This window comes from Aphelocoma coerulescens, chromosome 4 (genome assembly GCF_041296385.1).
Source record: "Aphelocoma coerulescens isolate FSJ_1873_10779 chromosome 4, UR_Acoe_1.0, whole genome shotgun sequence".
In the NCBI taxonomy this organism is placed as follows: domain Eukaryota; kingdom Metazoa; phylum Chordata; class Aves; order Passeriformes; family Corvidae; genus Aphelocoma; species Aphelocoma coerulescens.
In genome coordinates this window covers 1,287,969-1,306,761 of record NC_091017.1, presented here as the reverse complement: position 1 = coordinate 1,306,761, position 18,793 = coordinate 1,287,969, and the positions used below count along the sequence as shown (strand labels likewise).

At 43.9% G+C, this 18,793-nt stretch overlaps 1 protein-coding gene across 4 annotated transcripts in view; it reads right to left on the bottom strand.

Moving 5' to 3' along the window:
* Window positions 1-18,793, bottom strand: part of ANKRD17 (ankyrin repeat domain 17) — a 70,563-nt gene that overhangs the window by 25,566 nt on the left and 26,204 nt on the right. For all 4 annotated transcript variants that reach the window (XM_069012371.1, XM_069012370.1, XM_069012372.1 and 1 more), the window contains exons 2-10: window positions 9,287-9,440; window positions 8,542-8,698; window positions 7,097-7,244; window positions 6,672-6,819; window positions 5,337-5,570; window positions 4,420-4,514; window positions 854-1,091; window positions 484-675; window positions 9-118 (exon numbers count right to left, since the gene is read on the bottom strand). In XM_069012371.1, the coding sequence (XP_068868472.1) occupies window positions 9-118; window positions 484-675; window positions 854-1,091; window positions 4,420-4,514; window positions 5,337-5,570; window positions 6,672-6,819; window positions 7,097-7,244; window positions 8,542-8,698; window positions 9,287-9,440 (1,476 nt within the window). The remainder of the gene's footprint in view (window positions 1-8; window positions 119-483; window positions 676-853; window positions 1,092-4,419; window positions 4,515-5,336; window positions 5,571-6,671; window positions 6,820-7,096; window positions 7,245-8,541; window positions 8,699-9,286; window positions 9,441-18,793) is intronic.

Sequence of the window (18,793 nt, the reverse complement as noted above, 5' to 3'; positions counted from 1 at the left end):
TGACTTACCAGATCTGCACCTGCCTGAAGTAAGACATCTGCTACATCGGTGTGGCCGTTTTCGCAGGCGTATGTCAGTGCCGTATCACCTGTTGCTGTTGTTGCGTGCACATTAGCCCCTGAAATGGTAGTGACAAAACCTTGTAAGCTTTATGATGGCCATTACAGAAAACAGGCAAGCCTCCACAATCTTTACAGGATCCAACAGCAAATTAAACTTCCCCCTTCCAATCCAGCATCTATTAAACTGATAACCTGATCATACTCTAAAAACATAAACTACAAGTTAGTTCCAAGCAAGTTTACATCAACTCCATCTTCAAAAGCTAAATTAAAGAGTCCAACCAGTAAATTACTTAGGGCTCCAAAGACCTTCACAGTCAACTTCAAGAAGCTGCTCAAGAAAATGTAATGACTATCGAAGAAAGTATTTTTCTCCTAGATTAAAAGCCTTTACAAAAGTGTTAACCAAATGACTCCATACCTGCAGCTAATAAATATTTAACCAGCTCCAAATGCCCCTCTTGAGCAGCCTCCATCAAAGGTGTGGAACAGCCGAGTTCTATGTCAGCTCCCGCTTTAATGAGAAAATCGGCCACCTCCAAAAACCCTCCACAGCAAGCCAGAGTTAACGCAGTTTCTTGCGTCTCCTCTGTCTGAGCATTGATGTTTGCTCCTTCAAAAAACACAAAACACCAGTTAGAGAAGGCAGGATCAGCAGACAAACCACTTCCACATGCACAAGGCATCTTATTACCAAAGAAAACAAAAATCACAGTAACTTAGTGCTTTTTTCCCCAACATAGGCAGCTGCCTGCTGAGTTCCAGCCCGCAGAAGGACCCGCAGCAGTTACCTTGCCCAAGTAACAGTGCCACCATCTCCTCGTGGCCTTCTCGGGCTGCCTCCATCAGTGGTGTGTATCCTTCATCATTGACCTCTTCCAAGTTAGCCCCACGTTCAATTAACAAAGCCGCCAGCTCGACGTGCCCGCCACAGGCTGCCAGAGTCAATGGAGACTCAAAGGAGTCCGCAGGCATGTTCACCTGAGCTCCGCTGTCCAGAAGTAATCTTGCCACCTCCACATGACCATCCTGGAAATGAAAAAAATAAGATCGAAAGACTGACCAAATGGAAAAACTGCTTTTCTCCACAGCTTTGCACAGACTCAAAATTCCCTCAAAAGACACAAAAAGCAATGAGTGAGTAAAATGAGCCCAAAAAATATAATTAAACTTGCTGTGCAATTTTCCTGAATATTATCCCTAAGTATTTGGATAAAGGATAAGATCATCTATTGAACAAGCACCTGAAGAAACGCTGAGCATGTTTTACTGAACATGTGCCATTCAAAACTAAAATGCGATGAACCTCGTATCAGACCTCTTAGCCAATGCTGTAAGTAACAAGCTGGATGACTTTGTATCAGACTCAAGTTCAGGTGTTTGGGATCAACTTCCTTGGAGTTACTTGGGGGGGAACTCCAAAATAAAGCCCAGACAGTCGAGAGGGAGCTCACCACTATTTTAGAAGCTTGTCTCCTCCACAAGAAAAATAGTGAGATCCTTTTGCTTCCTCCCTTTCTTAGGAAGCAGCCGTGCACGCTGACCTGGCTTGCCTCATGGCTCCCGCAAAACTACTGCACTGCTCAATTTAACAGCGGAGTCAAGACTTCCTTTCTCCTTCCAACAGAAAAGCCAAAATGAGACCGTTTGTCAGGGGTTCCTTCCACATCCCAGGAGCCACCTGCCTGAGCAACAGCTTTCCCTTGGCAGGATCCTGGCAGGGTTTTCCAGATACCACGATCGTGCTGTCAAACCCGTTCTACCAAAAGGTAGCTCCTAAGTTTGCTTTCTTCCTTTAAAAATACTTGAGCATAGGATCTCCATCGTATTTTCAGTATGCCACAAATTCAGGAACTATTTGAAGTGGCTTTTCAGCTCTGTGTTTACACTGGAGGCCTGACAGTGACACGTCCAACTGCCATTCCATTCTGCTTTGTTCAGACAGAAGCAGAGACCGGCTTGGTCGCTGCGCTCCAACAACAGCATAAACTCTCCAAGCTGGTTTTCTCCATGAGAAGATTGCCACCATTCCAGCTCGGAGTAACCATAATCTGACACACCAAACACCAGAGGCCTGCAGCAAATAAACAGCCACTCACCAGGAATACAAGGCTATCCCAAGGTTGTCGCTGAATGAGGTAAGTACACCTTGATCTCAGATTAATTCCTAAGAGCCAGCAAGTCGCAGCCACAGCAGCCGTCCTTGCCAAGCTGGAAACTACGACTCCAAAAAGCTCTTTTCCAGACAAAATACCCAACTGCATCTGACATTTTTCCGCTTCATTTTCTCAAGTGTTTCATACCTTCTTCTGATATCCAGGGAGCAAAACATGGTCTCCTCTCAGAAAAATATCTAGGACATTAACTAGGACATATTCACCTTTTACATGAAATGACAGTACTATTTTAGGGAAAAACTCCAAGACTCCATAGAGAATCTCTCCTCAGGGAAATGCAGAGACCGTGCCTCATCCATCAGGCTCTGGCAAGACAGCTCACTGCTCACCCCTGATCCACGACGGGGATGGCACAACACAGCACCAAGGTTTGCTTCAAAGCTTCCTATGTGGGCCAAGCAGCCTGCAGGAGAACTGCTGGTGCTTCACCACTCGAGGGAATCGGATCCATGTTTTAATAAACCTTGCAATGGGGTGGGACTGTTGAATGCTCCAGGAAAAGCCTTCCAACTGGTAATAGATCAGAAAAAGTCACCTGAGCAACCTGCACAAGAGCACCAACTGCATTTTAAAGATGAAGCTTTGTGGCCATCAGTCCTTCAGCAAGAGGAAATGCCAACTAGACCAAGCTGCTCTTTGCTCCCACAAGGCAAGTGCCATTGCCCAACACTCCATTTGCATTAAATCAATATTAGCTGCCGTCTATAAAAAACTCTCGGGCAGAAGTCGTCCTGAACGCCTTGTAGGACAAGATTTAAACCTGTGCTGGCTATGCCACAGACAGACACATCTGTTAGCACACAGTCAAGTTCAATGCTGTTCTAGAGAAGGAAGTTTTCTTGTGCCGCTGAAGAGCAGTAACTGTTTCTGCACAAAGAACATGCTGAGATGCAAGTCCTTGCTCTGCTTCATTGCACACTGCAAGCTATTGCACACTGCTAGAGAAAGCTGCTCCTTCTCTCGTCAGCAGAGCTGAAGGTATGAGACTCTCAACTATCTGCCAGCTCTGAGCACCAGCCTGGAACTGCCTCCCTAGGAACAGCTTCCTGCAGAAACAAGGGAGAACAATTTTTTCCTATTGTTCAGTAATTCTGGACAAAAATTAGGCCTTAACATCTCTGTGGGTCCAATGGAATTTTCTTAGTCTATCAGAGGAGTTAAAAGGGCAGAAGAAAATGGCAAGGAAGGGAAGGCTTGATCCACAGCTCCACCACAAAAATATCCTGATGAGAAGGCAACTGCAATATCGAACACGGTAACTTCACCATCAACTCCCAGGAACTGGCTGCAAGGCCATTGCCAAGGATATTTATGTGGCTGCTCTAGTAAGATTTCAGGGTGAGATAAAGGACAGCTTGAGTTCTGTTTATCTACGTGACTTTCTTTCCAACAACTTTTAAGAAGTATAATGGTTTCTGTTAATCATTCCCCTATCTGAAACCATTAACTTCCTTGAGCAGACGTAACCGGCTGATTTTAGAACCATTACAGTTGTTTCAGCAAAGGGCAGACTAAATAGGGATTTACTGCCCTCCTCTATAGCCACGGGTTCACAGTGTGACATTACACAAGGCTAATGCCACGAAAATCCCAACGCATGAGGAATCTATTTGGAGACAAGGAAAAAAAGGAAATCCAAGAAATTAATTTTCAATTCAACAATTAAGTTCCATATTCAGATGAACACAACCACCTCAGATGGACAAAACAGCAACATCCAAGTACTCTCACAAGTAAGAATAAACAATTGCCCCTTTCATTTCCTAGTGGCTTCCCAAACAGCTTCTGATCCTGTGTTTTCAAGGAGCACGTGGTTGTGTGAACTATACCGAAACGTTACACACGTAACCACCTGCTTACCAACTCCTTTATCATAATCGAGGTTTGTTAAATGCCTCCAAAAGCCAGGTTATGATCATATTCATTGCCCGTGTTTAGCACATTAGAAATGTTAAAAGCATTCCAACAACTACTGAGAATCTTCCCACTTGAAGTTATCTAATTTCTGAATTCCTATATAAAGTATTTTCCCATCACTAACTTCCCATCAACTAGAGAAGAGAACCGAAACATCACAGTTAGATTCTGTACCAGAAGGAGACTAAAAGGAATCGCTTTCTCCATCTTCAGGAAGAAAAGAGAGCCCACACACGCCACTGCTCTAGCCGTACAACTCTTACCATGCATGCCTCCATGAGAGCAGTGTGCATCTCATCTGTCTTGTGCTCCTGGTCTGCACCAGCTTCCAGCAGAAACCTCACCATTTCCAGATGGCCTGTGTGGAGAAAACAGAGAGAAACTGCTTGACAAAGTGCATTTCAACACTCATAGAAAGGATCTAAAGTACATTATGAAGGCCATGGATGCCCATGTTACAACATAAAAAATCCACTCTGGAAAGGTATGTTTGTATCTCTGCCATCTATGTGCACAGCAACTTAGCAGTGTCATTGATAAAAAATAAAAATCAAAGGGTACAACCAACTTTTTTTATAAAGGTGCTACACAAGTACCTCTGCTACCAACATCAACTACTCCAAGATGGCAAGGGCCTAATAAAACGTGTCCTAAGTGACAATAACAGCAGCTGCTGGGCTGTAGGAACATATTTTGCCTCTTAATTGAACATCTTCATCCCTTTCTTGGGCACTGCAAGTTTGCTGCCTAATGCTTTAAAGGGAGACAACAAAGGCCTGTTGCCCTCAGCACTGACCTACAAGGCAAGGTCCTAAATTTTCCATGACTTGCAAGTACCAAGTCCTTGAAAATGAAATAATTTCTGTACTTAAGCAGAGGTACCCAGTACAATACAGCTGTAATACAAAAATTTTAGTTTACTTATTCTGTAATGTAACACATTAGTTCCTTGTCTCTTGATTTAACAGAGCATCTTCTAACACATCATAACTCAGACCAAAGGTTTAGATCTTGATACTCAAGACTCTGCATACAGATCATTTTACACACAGCCAGGATAAGAGCACCACAGCTGTCTATTCACAGCCTTCAAATTCCCCTGGCCGTGGGCAGCAAGGCTGAACGAACCCACGTTCGAAGCGACTCTTCGGCCCTGACACTTGCACACTTGTTACTGTACCTTTGTAGCAAGCCAGCGTCAGCGCACTCTCCTTGAATTCATTGGAATGCGTATTGATGCCCGCTCCGTTCTCCAGCAGCACCCTGGCCACTTCCACATGGCCAGCGCTCCCAGCTTCCATCAGCGGCGTGTGACCGTTCTCATTGTGGTCCTCAATGCTCGCGCCCGACTCCAGCAGCACCTTCACAACATCCACATAGCCCCCGGCACAGGCGTAGGTCAGGGCTGTGTTGCCTAAAGCCAGAGAGAACAAGGGTTGGAAACAGAACGTGATGGTGCTTCTTCACCCAGAACTTCCCCTGATGCTCCATTCCATCCCTTTCACCTGGATACCTGATGGAACAGGGTTTTCAGGCTACAGATGAAGAACTACAGGGAGGGGGAAATATGTAATGGCACCAAACAGCTCAATGCTGACAGACCGAGGATCTCCTTGTGCCTGTACTGATGCACCTCTCTTCCCATTTCTAGCGCAGCTTCCGTCACAGAGCCCCATCCGTTTCCCTGCTAATCAGCAGGAGTGCACGATGCGGTAAGAATGAAAGCTCAAAACCAGGAGCAGGATGAGCTGCTGCTTCTAAATCAAGTCTTAAACACCTCCAGGGGCTGGTTCCAAAATGTTCATAGTCTTTACAAGGAGATGAAAACAACTTCAGATGAGAAAATACAAAAACCATGGATCTGCACACAACAGTCAAAGAATCTGCCTTTATGAAAGACACCATGAAAAAAGTTAAAGGTCAAGGCTGTATTGCTACTGAGAGACCTACTTCACTGAAAAAAATACTAAAAAAAATATAGAAGGTGTCTTCTGGTATCCCCCTCTCCTCCTCACTCAGGGTCAGCTCTCCATTCATCAGTTACTTCAGACTACACATCAACCCTCCATTTCCAGGCTACAAAAACTTAGAAGATTTCCCAATCTGGTCACATCAACACAAACAGCTAGCAAATTACCTTGGAAAGGCCGGGGGGAGGAGGGGACCCTCTTCTCATGTTCCCTGTTTTCCCCTTGGTTTCCTAGACCTGCCACCAAGTAACTTTTCCATGTACACACAAATTTACCAAACTGTACTTAAAATGTGACAAAAAATCCTATGTACTCAAACACCTTCCAGTTACTAAATGACCTTATGCACCTTTGTATGTCCATACTATTTTATCTGCATCCAACAATATTTCAGAGTTTCACTTAGAAAAGAGAATTTAAACAGCAAAACCACAAGGAAGCATTCTGCCTTGCTGGGCTGAGAACCACTGCTCCCGAACTTCCACGCCAAGTTCCCTGCACGCCACAAATCCCAGCTCTCCAGTTGTTCCCAACACGCTCTTTACCTGTGGATGACTGTGCGTTCACATCAGCACCGTGAGCTAGCAGCAGCTTGACAATTTTGACGTGCCCGCCATTGGCAGCAGCCATTAGAGGTGTGATGTCTCCTTTGATTCCCCGGTCCTCCACATTGGCATGCATTGCCAGGAGAACCTACCAAGAGACAGTGATCAACAACAAAGTGGAGTGAACACAAACTCTGCCTCTGCACTACAAACCCCCACCTTCAGTGTTGTGTGAGCAACCCTTGCAGAAAATAAGCACCAAGAATGCATTAGCAACATTCAGTGTATGTGTGAGACTCATTTGCCAGTGAACTGCCATTTCCCACTACTTTAACACCCCCTTCCAGGTGCACAAGATGGTAATATATTGATTTACACTTCTTTTTGTACAACATGCACATAGTACAAACAGCCAGGAAACCAACCTGTGCGAGCTCATAATATCCTGCTGAGCAGGCCAAACAAAGGAGGCTTTCCCCTTCTTCTGTGTGCTCATTTACACTCCGGCCTTCAATGAGCAACTTCCGCACAGCATTCACATCTCCTTCGGAACAAGCCTCGGCCAAGCTGCGGCTAACAAGGGAGAAAGCATTGAAAGTGGAAATGGACTATGCCTGAACTCCAGTGTGCCATGAGGACGCAGTCAGCAAAAAAGGAAACACGAGCCAAAAACGTGCCAACTGCTAATTAAAGAAGTGCCAGTTTTACACTTGAGGTTTCCCAGCTAACTTGGCTGAAAATTGTGTCCATATCCACTCCTGCTCTTAATTTTTAACAGAAGTTTACATAAGAAACATATGCAGGATATCCCAGGGCCAGAGGACACTGAAATCACCTGCCAGTCTTAAGAAAACTTTATTTGTTCAGCACTGTAACTGTTAATTAAACTAAAACCAATCACCCACGTCACTCTCCTTCTGTAAGAAACTTAACCATTTCCCCTCTCTCCTGTGCTGAAAATATCAGGATCTTGTAACCAGACACAATTTTAACGCATGGAGAATCAGTTCTCAAATATGTCTCTTCACTACACGTTGACCTTTTTTTTTAAATTTCCAAGATCCTCTGTCCCTGTAACAAGTTTGGCAACCACCACCAGTCCCAAGAAAGAGGTGCTGGGGAAAAGAAGGGATGCACACAGAATAGAAGCAGACATAACCCAAAATCATTCTGCTCTCCATGTGTCCTGTTCCCACAGCAAGGAACAGGAGTTATTCTGTATAGAAGGAACAAACTTCCAACGAGCACAGCAGCACTTGATTGTGCTACTAACACTGTTTCCGCTGCACTGAAGCCTAATGACAGCCTGGAAGGAAACCTTCTTCTTCTTTCCTTCCTGAATACCCCAGTAAGACAAAATCCCACATATGAAGCCACAAAGTCCAGTACAAGGGTAGCAACCCCCAGGCCGAGGCTCTCTCCAGGGTCCTGTGTGACACTGACCACCATGGAGCTCCAATCCCTCAAGGTTGTTTCCCTTCCTCAATTAACAAGGCACTCTGAAATTCCCTAAAAGATTTTTTTTAAATCTGAAATCTTGTTTCATGCTATCACTGAATGACTCATTTCAGGATTCACAACAGTTCTAAGGCCCATACTACTGAAGAGCTTAGAAATGTTTCTATAGTTGGTCATGATAAACCACTTGCAGTGTCATTCTGGAATTCTAAGCAGCATCAATTGCTTCACTCTCTACTGCAAGAGCTGCCATTCCACAATTATTTAAACAGGAGAAGCACAGGTGATAACTTGGCACCAATTCCACCTGAGTAAGAGTTTCATCATCCCGTAAGCGCAAGTGACAGAACAAGAAAAACTGCTTCTAAAAGTAGCAAAGGGCTGAAAAAGTCCAGGATAAAAGCTGCCTTACTTGTCCGTCTGCCCTGCATTCGCTGTGCTCTCCGCCCTCATCCGGGTCAGCGCAGCGGCAGCTTCATCCAACGCGCAGCTGACCGAGGAGGTCAGCCTGCGGAGCACCTCGGGATCTGCAAAGGCTTTCCCATCCGCTGTCGACAGCTTCCCTATTCCTGCCATTCCAATTCACAACCAACGGGGACACGTGCCAGGAAAGGAGAGAACAGACAAGGTGAAATTGAGCCTGTGAGATCTGTCGGCACAAACATTCCAAGCACAGTCAACTACAGCTTCCAAAACGATGGATTTAACTGTTTTACAACACTAATTTAAAAGCTGCACGTGACTGAAACCCTCCAACCCATAGAAGAATTCAGTTTTCAGTTAGTGAAACTACTTAATACAAGCAACTATTAAAGCTTTTCATACAGCAACCGTTACAAAACAAAGCGTATTTAGCAATTTAGGGTTTGACACAATGGCACAAGCCAGTGACAGGAGTCAATTCTGACTCAGGCTTTTAGAACACCAACATTGGAGAGATCTGATTTGAAGCACCTTCACATGAAATTCTGATTTTCCAAACCCTGAAATACTCTAAAATAAGCTTTTCTCTCTTCCGTGACGCCCTTGCCAAGTCCACCCCGCTGTACATTTTGCAGTTGTACCATGCTCCTATGGATTAGCCTTATGCAAGTGATTCCAGTATGGACTCTTGTAAGGGCTTCGGGGTTAAACCCATAGGGGACATGAGGACTTACCCGCAGCTTCAAGTAAAGCTTCTAATCTGGCCTGGGTTTCGGGATCTACTGTTCTCAAGTCAGCACCATCAGCAGTACTTGACAGCAGCAATTTAGAAGCTGTTTCCAACATAGGGTTTTCGAGATCATCCTGATCCAAGATAAATGATTCCACCTGAAAAAGTAACAGACCTGGTTTAAGAATGATATAACTGACCAAAATAGACTTAAACCACAAAAACCCTACAGCTGCAGTTAGTATTTAAACACTGTATTTTAAAGTACTTTGTTGGCCCCAGGCATCTCACTTTGGGTCTGATGTCTCCTAATCCAGCATCCAAAGAAAACAACCAAAAGGACAGGCAACACTTTCCACATAGTATCAATTCCACTACAAAACGACTTCATGTCACAGAACCTTTCTCAAGAAAACATTTACTTTAAACTTTATCTATAAAATATGCAGCTGTGTATCTGCCTTTTTTAGAAAACAGATGCTGAGTTGTCCAAGTCCTTCTGTAGACCCTACTTTCCCATGCTGCCCATTTGCTTTTGCTGCGAAATATGTAGAAATTAAGGAAGAGATGAGCATATTAGAGAGGAAAGCCCTAATACCCATTTGGGTTATCCTGCCTGCTAGAGGACGACTGGGGCAGGTAGTTCAGAGAAGACACTTCTCAGAGAGTTCCATGAACTCACTCCACAGCCTGTGAACTAGTCACAAAACAATTATCAAATTATAAAGACCAACTCAAGCATCCCCCTACAAAGCTCAACAGCTTCCAAAATTCCCAGTTTCAAAACCCGAACCCCAATCCCAATCCAAAATCAGAATCAACTGAAATGCTAGTCTGCCCAACAGAGAAACCTCATGTGCCAGCCACCCCTACAACAATTAAAAACTGCAGCCACCTCCGGATAAAAGCAGCCACTGTCTGTATCTACTTCCACATGGAACATACCTCATTAAGACAGAAAATTTTTTTATTCTTAAGTTTCATTTGTGTCTCCAAAGTTTCAAAGCAGTCCCATGAGCATCACAAGTTCAGATTCCTGCAGATAAATTTCCCAAGAATCCATCTATGTGGGCAGATAAACCAGAAGAGCAAGCAGGTCATCTAAGGACTCCTGGAAGGTCCCTCCATCCAGCCTCTCATCCATTCTCTTGTCACAAGTGGAGAGCTCACACAACTTTTGCCTTCTGCCGCCTGTCTCCCACTCAACACTTCTAGGACACATTCAGTTTCAGCCTAAATGCCTTGTTTGCTAAGGAAGGCAGGCTGAGAACTACTTCCCAAATTTCTTCACTTTATCCCTTCAACGCCACCACTGAGAAACAAAACCTCTGGTCAGCTCCTGGCAATACACCAACCTACATCTCAAGGGCATCTCTAAAGCCTCCCTCCGCTCTTTTGCAGCCTCTCTGTCCTCCTCCTCCTCCAAATCTGGGAACATCAAGCTGAAAGGAAGGACTTCCAACTTCAGATCAAAGGGGCTCTGATGCCAAGAGCGGGACAGTCCAGCAGCACTGCCTGTCACTCCTCAGCAGCATTTTTTTCCAAGTGATACGCACACAGGCTGCTCTCTCCAGTTTGGCAAACTGGTGAAGACAACTCCTAGTTTTCTTCCCAGTCCTAAGGAACAGTTTACTCCTGCCTTGCAAGGGCCCTTTGCCCATCACCGCTCTCTGCACCTACAACACTATTTTAGGCCTGTTTTGGTTCATCTGAGGACTTGCCATTTGTCTTCTTCCAGAGGACAGCCTGCTGTGGCAAGATAGAGGAACCGCTGCGCTGTTCAGGAGCCAAGCGACAGATTTCACCACTGGAAAGGCAAACTCCAAAGCCGTCGCAGGGATTCTTGGCTCACCCAACTCATGCAAAATCCCAACTGCTCAGATTAACTCCTCCAAGTGAAATGATGAACAGCTGGTCATGGTTCTTCCTAACACTATGAAATATTTGCTAAGAAAAAAGTCAAAATAAGAAAACTACTCTCCCCCACACATATCCTCTCCCCAAAATTAGGTCTTGCATACAGTTTAAGTTTCAAATGGAAAAATCCTCCCATCTTCCTTCCAGCTAAGAATATGTGCATGGTGTGATTAAATAAACAATCCAAGGAGAACAGGGAGAAGCAGAAATCCACCCACAAACAACACAGCACCGAGACACCCACGAGGGACCAGGAGAAAACATCCTCACAATAAAGTTTTGTGAATGTTTATATTATGTGCTATCTCTGAAAACATTTAGAACAATATCAAGAAATTAACTTATTGGAAGAACACTTTAGACTATTTTTTAATATTAAATACTGAGTAAAAATCTTTCCTATTGCAAGGTAGAAGAGATCCACCTTCACCCTGCAGCACTTCTCATCTCCTCTGCAGTTTCAAAATTATTATTATTCACCTTCAGAGTTTCATTAGATGTACAGTCTCATCTTTTCAGTTTTTCTAGCCAACACCAAGTACCATACAGGGATAGTGATAAAGACACAGTGTATCAAAGCAGGGAATAAAAGTGTATTTTGGTAGAAGGGAAAACTCTATTTCTGTTTCTCAGAAAATCCTGCCTTCTCCACAGAAGCTACAAACAAAGACAAAGCATTTCCATGTACCAGGGCAAGTAAACAGACATTTCCTTTAAAGGGCTTCAGATATATTTTATTTCCCTTAACTAAAAAAAAGTATAGAACAGCATACAAATGCTCCACCTTACATATCAGAGTATTTTATCTGCATTCTCTATCAGTATTCCTTCAATCCAACAATACTCTGACATAAACCAATTGTTCAGGCCCCAACATAAGCCCTTTTACAAGATTTCTCCTACTCTCTCATCCTGCAGTAACAATCTCATGTTCTGTCCTTGCCTCAGTTTGCTTCACTCAAAACAATTTTTTGTATATTTGACACTTCTACTGTCAAAAAGATGCCAGGAGAACAAAATTCCCAAGTTCTGGCTGCTCTCAAACAGGACTCCTGTCTGTACACCCTGAAGACAGCCCTGTAAGATGTCAGTAATTTTGACTGCCAAACACCAAATACTGAACATGCATTTGAACAAATGCCAGGTTAGGACAGGAAGACAAAGCACACCTGAGTTGCCCCAACTGGTGTGGCTCTTGCCACCACATAATGCTGAATCAAACAGAGACAGAATTCAGCTCTTGATGCTAACTCTGACTTCATCCATCTCTCTCCATCAAGCCACCTGCACATAAAGCTGCCATCAGCACAGATCTCACTGTGGACCCAAGTCCACACATACATAATCCTCCACATCAGCTCGCACAGATGTAAACTAAGGTCAAAGAATCAACTTCCTCACAGTTTCCCTCACAGTAAGAAGACGCAACAAAAAACCAGGTAACTACACACACTTAAAAAAACTCCAAACAAACAAACAAACCCAGAGAAACAACACTCATGCATTAAGGACTTGATGAAAAGCTTTGGGTTATCTACTGATTTCAAATTTACTTCTTTTAAGGCTGAACATGCATTAGCATCTTCCTGATTTTACTCCAGGCCAGGGAGGGAGAAGGGAAGATAGATCCCACCTAAAGACAACTGTCTGTTCATATCATCTCCACTTAGGAGGAAGAAATACAGTACCCAACACCAAGCAGCTCCTCCAGAACCACACCATCAACTAAGGTATCAAGCTAGGCAAGTCTCTTAAATACCAATTTAGGCATTATATACTCATTTTAACACCACAAGCTTAAAATGGCAGCAACTCTAACCTTACTCCCAGCAGAAGAACCTGTCACCAGTACCATTACCTGAGAGCTTTATAATCAGCTGAACTCTATCAGAATAAAAACAACTCTTAAAAACTTGCCCAACGAACAAGGCAGAAGAGACTTGGTTTCCAGCCCTCACCATCCTCACCGCAAATGCCACGAGCCCATTATTTATCCTTCTAATCAGTGCATGGCTTTGCTCGTTTACAGAGCATCTCTAGCATGTGGTTATCACTGATTCACAGTTTTCCTAAATGACATCTTTGCTATAAGGAGAACCCAGAAGCATTAAGAAAAGGCAGTAAAAAGTAATTTTCTCCTTCCCTTCTTCAGGTTCCCTGCCTGATTCCAAGAGCCCATTTTGCTGATCCCATTCCCTGCTCCTTCTCCTTCAGGCCATCCTGCACGCACCCAGTGTTGATGTGCTCCTGGTTTCCCGCATTTAGCCAGAGCAAGCACACCATCTGAACTATAAAAACTAAAATCATGTCTGTAATGTGCCATGTGCAGGCAGAGCAGCAACAAGCTGCCTAAATGGTACATTTGGGCACTCAGTGTCGTTACCCAGCCCAAACACTTGCTCAGAAGAACCTGAATGGCACCTTTGGCCAAACACCCAGTGACATCTCCCTGGAAGCAATGCAAGTTCCGAGCTGCATTTTAGCCCTTTATAATAAGATAGCAGACAGCACGGTATCTCTGTCTCTCAAGGACATGCTCAAAGCATTAGTGAAGAGTTCTTTAAGCAGTACCAAGGAAGCAGTGCACTGCAGTGAAGTGTCTGGCAGCCAGGCTGCACACAACAGCTCTCCACGGCAGTGAAATAGCAAGTCGGGCTCATTAACATAACAGGATTTATTTTTTAAGCTTCAGTGTTTTTAAGCACCATAATATAAAACAGCAGCATCTGAAACTGGATTTGGATGAACCACACTAGCTCAGACAAGGATTAAAAGACACAAAAATCACACCTTTCATTAAAAAATATTTTCTCTGCAGGTTTTTTTCTTATTTTTGGGGCTGGCCCCTAATTTCCAGTCTTAAAATCCAACACAACTGTGTCTCAGCTTTTCGTAGATGAGTCCCATGACTTTTACCGTATAGTGGGCACTGAACACAATTTAGAATCTGCTACATTTTTAACTGGGTGTTCGGGCCTTTGGTGTTTGACACCCAGAGGGTGCCAAATGGTTCCTATGAGGACCAGAGCAAAGCCTTTACCAAGAACCAAGGACAAGGAACAGCCAGTGGCTATTGCCAAGGTAGCAAACTGCACCCCCTAAAATAAATCTTACCAGACACTCCTTTTGGATCAGTTCTTTGTGAGTCACCTACTGCCAATTAGCAAGCACTGTAACAGTTGATTTTTCCCAGCTCCAGAATTTTTGGAGAGCAGCAGAACGTTTCAAAAGACAACATTATATTTAGAAAGAAATATCAACTCTGTTAGGTGTTGCAAAGCCATCTTCAGACCAAAACCACAACTATGACCAGGTCAGTTAATAACCTTTAGTCCTACTATGCTAACTTCAGTCCCACTTCCCTGCTTAAAGAGCAAGGAGTTTCAGATTCTTTCCTTACTCAGCTAAAAATGATTCCCTTACAGTGAGCAATTTTAATCCTGATTTCCATAAGGAACTCCTAATGCCTGACCTACAGCCACACTGCTTTCCCTGGTGCTCCAGCAACTCCTATCCAAGCCAATCTCGGCTTTCTCTCCAGAACAATTTTAGCTCTCACACCTCCAAGACACAGCACCGAAAAACAGTTAATCTATCTATCTACACTTCATACATTACTGAGCATTTCTTGACAGCATATTTTCCACTGTTCACTTCAGGAATGCACTTGAAGTCTGTTTCACACAGAAATAGCAAGGTTTATATTATTACCTTGCAAGCAGAACTCACGAGGAAATAAACCCCCATTCCCAGTGCAAGAACAAAGTCCAGCTCTGACTAGTAACTAGCTAAATTCACTTTGCAAGACACTGCTAGGTCTTTTTCATGCCTTGTGTCTAACCATTTGATGCACATCAAGGGATTCGTGAGGCAAGACTGAATCAAAACAAAGCAATGATGATTTGCAATGTGGCAAACTGGGCCAAGTATTTCAAGCACCATTTTTTCACTTTGGGGTCCAAAACACAACATTTCAATAGGCAACCCAAAACCTCTGCAAATTACAAGGTGTAATACCCCATACTACAGCAAGAACTTCATGTCTGCTCTCCCTTGCCCTGCTACCTTTTAGCCTTCAGAATATCACTTCTGATGCTTTCAAAATACATGAGCCCATCTCAGTTTCAGGACTGCTTACTGGAAAAAATACTCTGATTTGAAACATCAAGACAGAGAAATTAACTTACAGATGTCTTCAAATACAACAGTGGGAATGGATTTTGACTTTCGCAAACTAACTATTGAGGCAAAGTATACGGTTCTGCCTTTTCCCCTACATGTTTTCAGGTGGAACTACCACTTAGTAACACAGGTTTCAAGGCATTTTAAGATGCAGATCTTCACAGTATTAATAATGCATTACAGAAAAAATTCCATCCAAGGCTTTACTGAAGCCAAGTCTCCAGCAGTGCCTGTCATTTCTGTGGGTCAAACCCTCACCACCACCCCATGTGGATGACATAGCCTGAAGTGAAAGTGATGGTTTCCTGGCTCCTTACACAAGACACCATTTTCTTTAAAGATCAGCTCCCTGGTCACTGCAAGGGAAAGCAGACATGGAAGCCAAGTGCAGCAGACGATCAAGTGCCCACTCCATTTCAGCCTTGCAGATTTTGTGTGTTTTCCTCAAATCTTTTTTCTAAGAGGAACAAGCTGTGTGATTCTCACTTGCCCTACTGCTACTACAGCAGTACTGTCACCACAGACACCGTCTGACAGCACCACCTCTTCCCTGCACAGTGAGGATTGCTCCCACTTATCTGGGATACACAATCAGATCCTTTGTCTTCCCAACATACACTGACCCTCCCCAAATCAAAATGGCTCGTTCAGCACAAATCTGAAGTCCGGCAGCTGGAACATCTTAACAGTATCTTCTTTCATTTTATTCCTTTAACTGTACACTCCATTTCTCTTGCTGCTCCTACAAAAATTAAAAGGGGGAGAGGAGGACGGAGGCGAGAGGAGTAATGTGCTGGTGAAATGGCATAGCACGGTCCCCACGACTGGCACCCGCCAAGTCTCTGCTGCAGGGACACCTGCATTAGGACTGCAGTGTGCTTCTGATGACGAGACAGGTGCTGAGGTATTCACAGGAAAATTCCCTCCTCTCCTCCGCACGCTGCATTCCCAGCAGCATACACAGCAATAAAAACAGACAGGCAGGCGTGCTGAAAGCTGTAGCTATAAGAAGGTTGTGAAACTACAAGGAATAATACTCTTTTTCCATTTCAAACCCTTATTCCAAGCACTTGGCATACTTCCACATGAAGCAAATTCATGCATTAACTGGTCTTCAGCTGCAACTGTTCATGCGAGAAAAATTTCATGCCAGTGTAAAAATAACAACACCTCGTCTCACTATCATTTTAAGTTCCTTGCCCCAATTTCACATTTATGTGGGGGGAAAAATACATTTTTTAGTCTCAAACATGAATAACAAGATGTAAACATCACAATAAAAAATACATTGAAACACATACTCATGCCTTTGAAAGCTGAGCTTCAGACAACACTGTTACATCAATGATATAAAACTGCCACATTTTCAATCCCTTAACACAAATTTGCACCTTCACTCTCCTCCCAACCCTCCCTCAACATGAACTTTTGATAGAAACCCCTTCTTCTGGAGTAGGCTTGGAAAGAACTGAAGACAGAAGCAAAGCTTTGACAGTGTATGAATAACTCATATATATCACCAGAGATGGGGTGGTCCACATCAGAGCCACAGACAAACAGCAACACCTGTAATAAAAGTTCCTCCCATGCTGTTGCAGAACCAAAATGGAAACCAACCCCTGCAAAATACCCCTGACAACTGAGGGATACTAAAGGGACAGCTTGAGCCTATGCAAACAGTTTTTGCCATCCTCAGCAAGTCACCTGTCAAGTCTTCCCCACTATTATGTCTATTTAGCAGAGACAAAGTAAAGGGAGCACATAACCATGAAGAAGGAGATGGTGCCACTCGGCTTCCCAGAATCACCCTCTTCCCTTGTCACCAAAATCCCCAAATGTCACACCTGAACAACTGCAGCCCCGTAAGACTTTCCCTCAAGTACCTGAGGTAAGCATCACATAAGCTACTTAACAAATTACTTACAGGGCCACTCAAACCAGAGCCGCCTCACCACAGCCATGAAAAGCTTAAAGGGGTTATGTTCCCTCTGACCTCCCAGACTGTGCCACGGGCTTGGGAACAAGAGCTACAGAAATGGCATTTTAGAGTTTTCCTGAAGGACAGCTCAAGGACTCTAAACCTCCTTGGATAAGCATATCCCAAGGACCATCACCACAGACTCAGACAGATCCTTAAACATGACATGGCCAGCTTCGATGGATTCAGTAGTGAGAAGGAAGGAGTGCAAAGCACACAAGTAGTACAGAACAACAGCTCTGTGGTAGTTGCTATACGAAGTCGTTTCAACTTGGTCAGTTCAATAAGTAAAAATTGGGAAGTACATTAAGCGTGACCGTGATCTTAACAGAAGATTTTAGCCATCTACCTGAAACACACTTCATTCGCAGCAACACCAGCATCTACAGACAGTGTGTGCACCGCTGAGAAATGACTGAGGAGTCCTGCTGTGCACTGTTACATCCTGTTCCTCACTGCCCTACTTTCAAGGGACTAATTATTCTCTTAAGCCTTGTTTAAGGAAGGTGAGCTCCCAAGAAAGAGAAAATCCTTCTCTAACAGTTGGTCACGTTCCTTTTCCACCAGACTCACCTTTTGTCTTGACTGTCCAAGGATAGATCTGACTAATTCTCAACACAAGACACTTCTAAGCATGCAGTGAAGCACACCTTGCTACACTGACAGATTCACAGTGACTGACTTAGATCCTCAAAGCACCTTCCTTTAAAATGACACCTAAGGAAAAGGTGAAGACCTAAAAGAAACCCCAAACCCCTAAGCTGTTAAAAACACAAATGCATAGTTTCAGTGCTATCTCTACAAGAGCCAAGGTTGAAATCCCAAAGATAATAAATTATCTTTATTAGTTATTAACTTCAGGGGGCTTTTCTACACGTTTGTTGCCTGCAGAGTCTTCAAGGAGAAGTACCTTGAGCTTTCTTCTCACAGCTCAATAAGCAGTCATTTCTGTCACTCAGACATTGCTGCAACAGAGCAGGACCCTTCACTAATCCTTTGAGAAGGAAGTTTAGAGTAGCTTTGCACAACTAAAGGTGGACGAACTTCTCATGAATACTTTTTCCGGAATATTTTCCCCTATTCCATTTCCCCGGCCTCATGCACTGTGTCCAAGTTTCAGCTCAGAACTGCACACACCCATCCATTTCCAGCTGAAACAAGTTGTTTTTCTAAGGATTGTAGCTCAGCACAGCTGAACAATGGAAACACAACATCTGAACTTGTAAGTGGACAAAGCCAGCAGCAATAAAGCTCTGGGCAGACTGAGCTGTGGAGCCTTGCCTTCACCCAGATTTCCTAACAGCAGAGCTGAAGTGTGTCCATGCAGGAGCAGCTCTCTCCCATCTGAGCACATGATTATTTCTTGCAGTGCAGCCAGCCCTCGGATCAAAGCAGCTCGTCTAGAGTCCATGCCAAGCAAGCTGCTGAACTTAG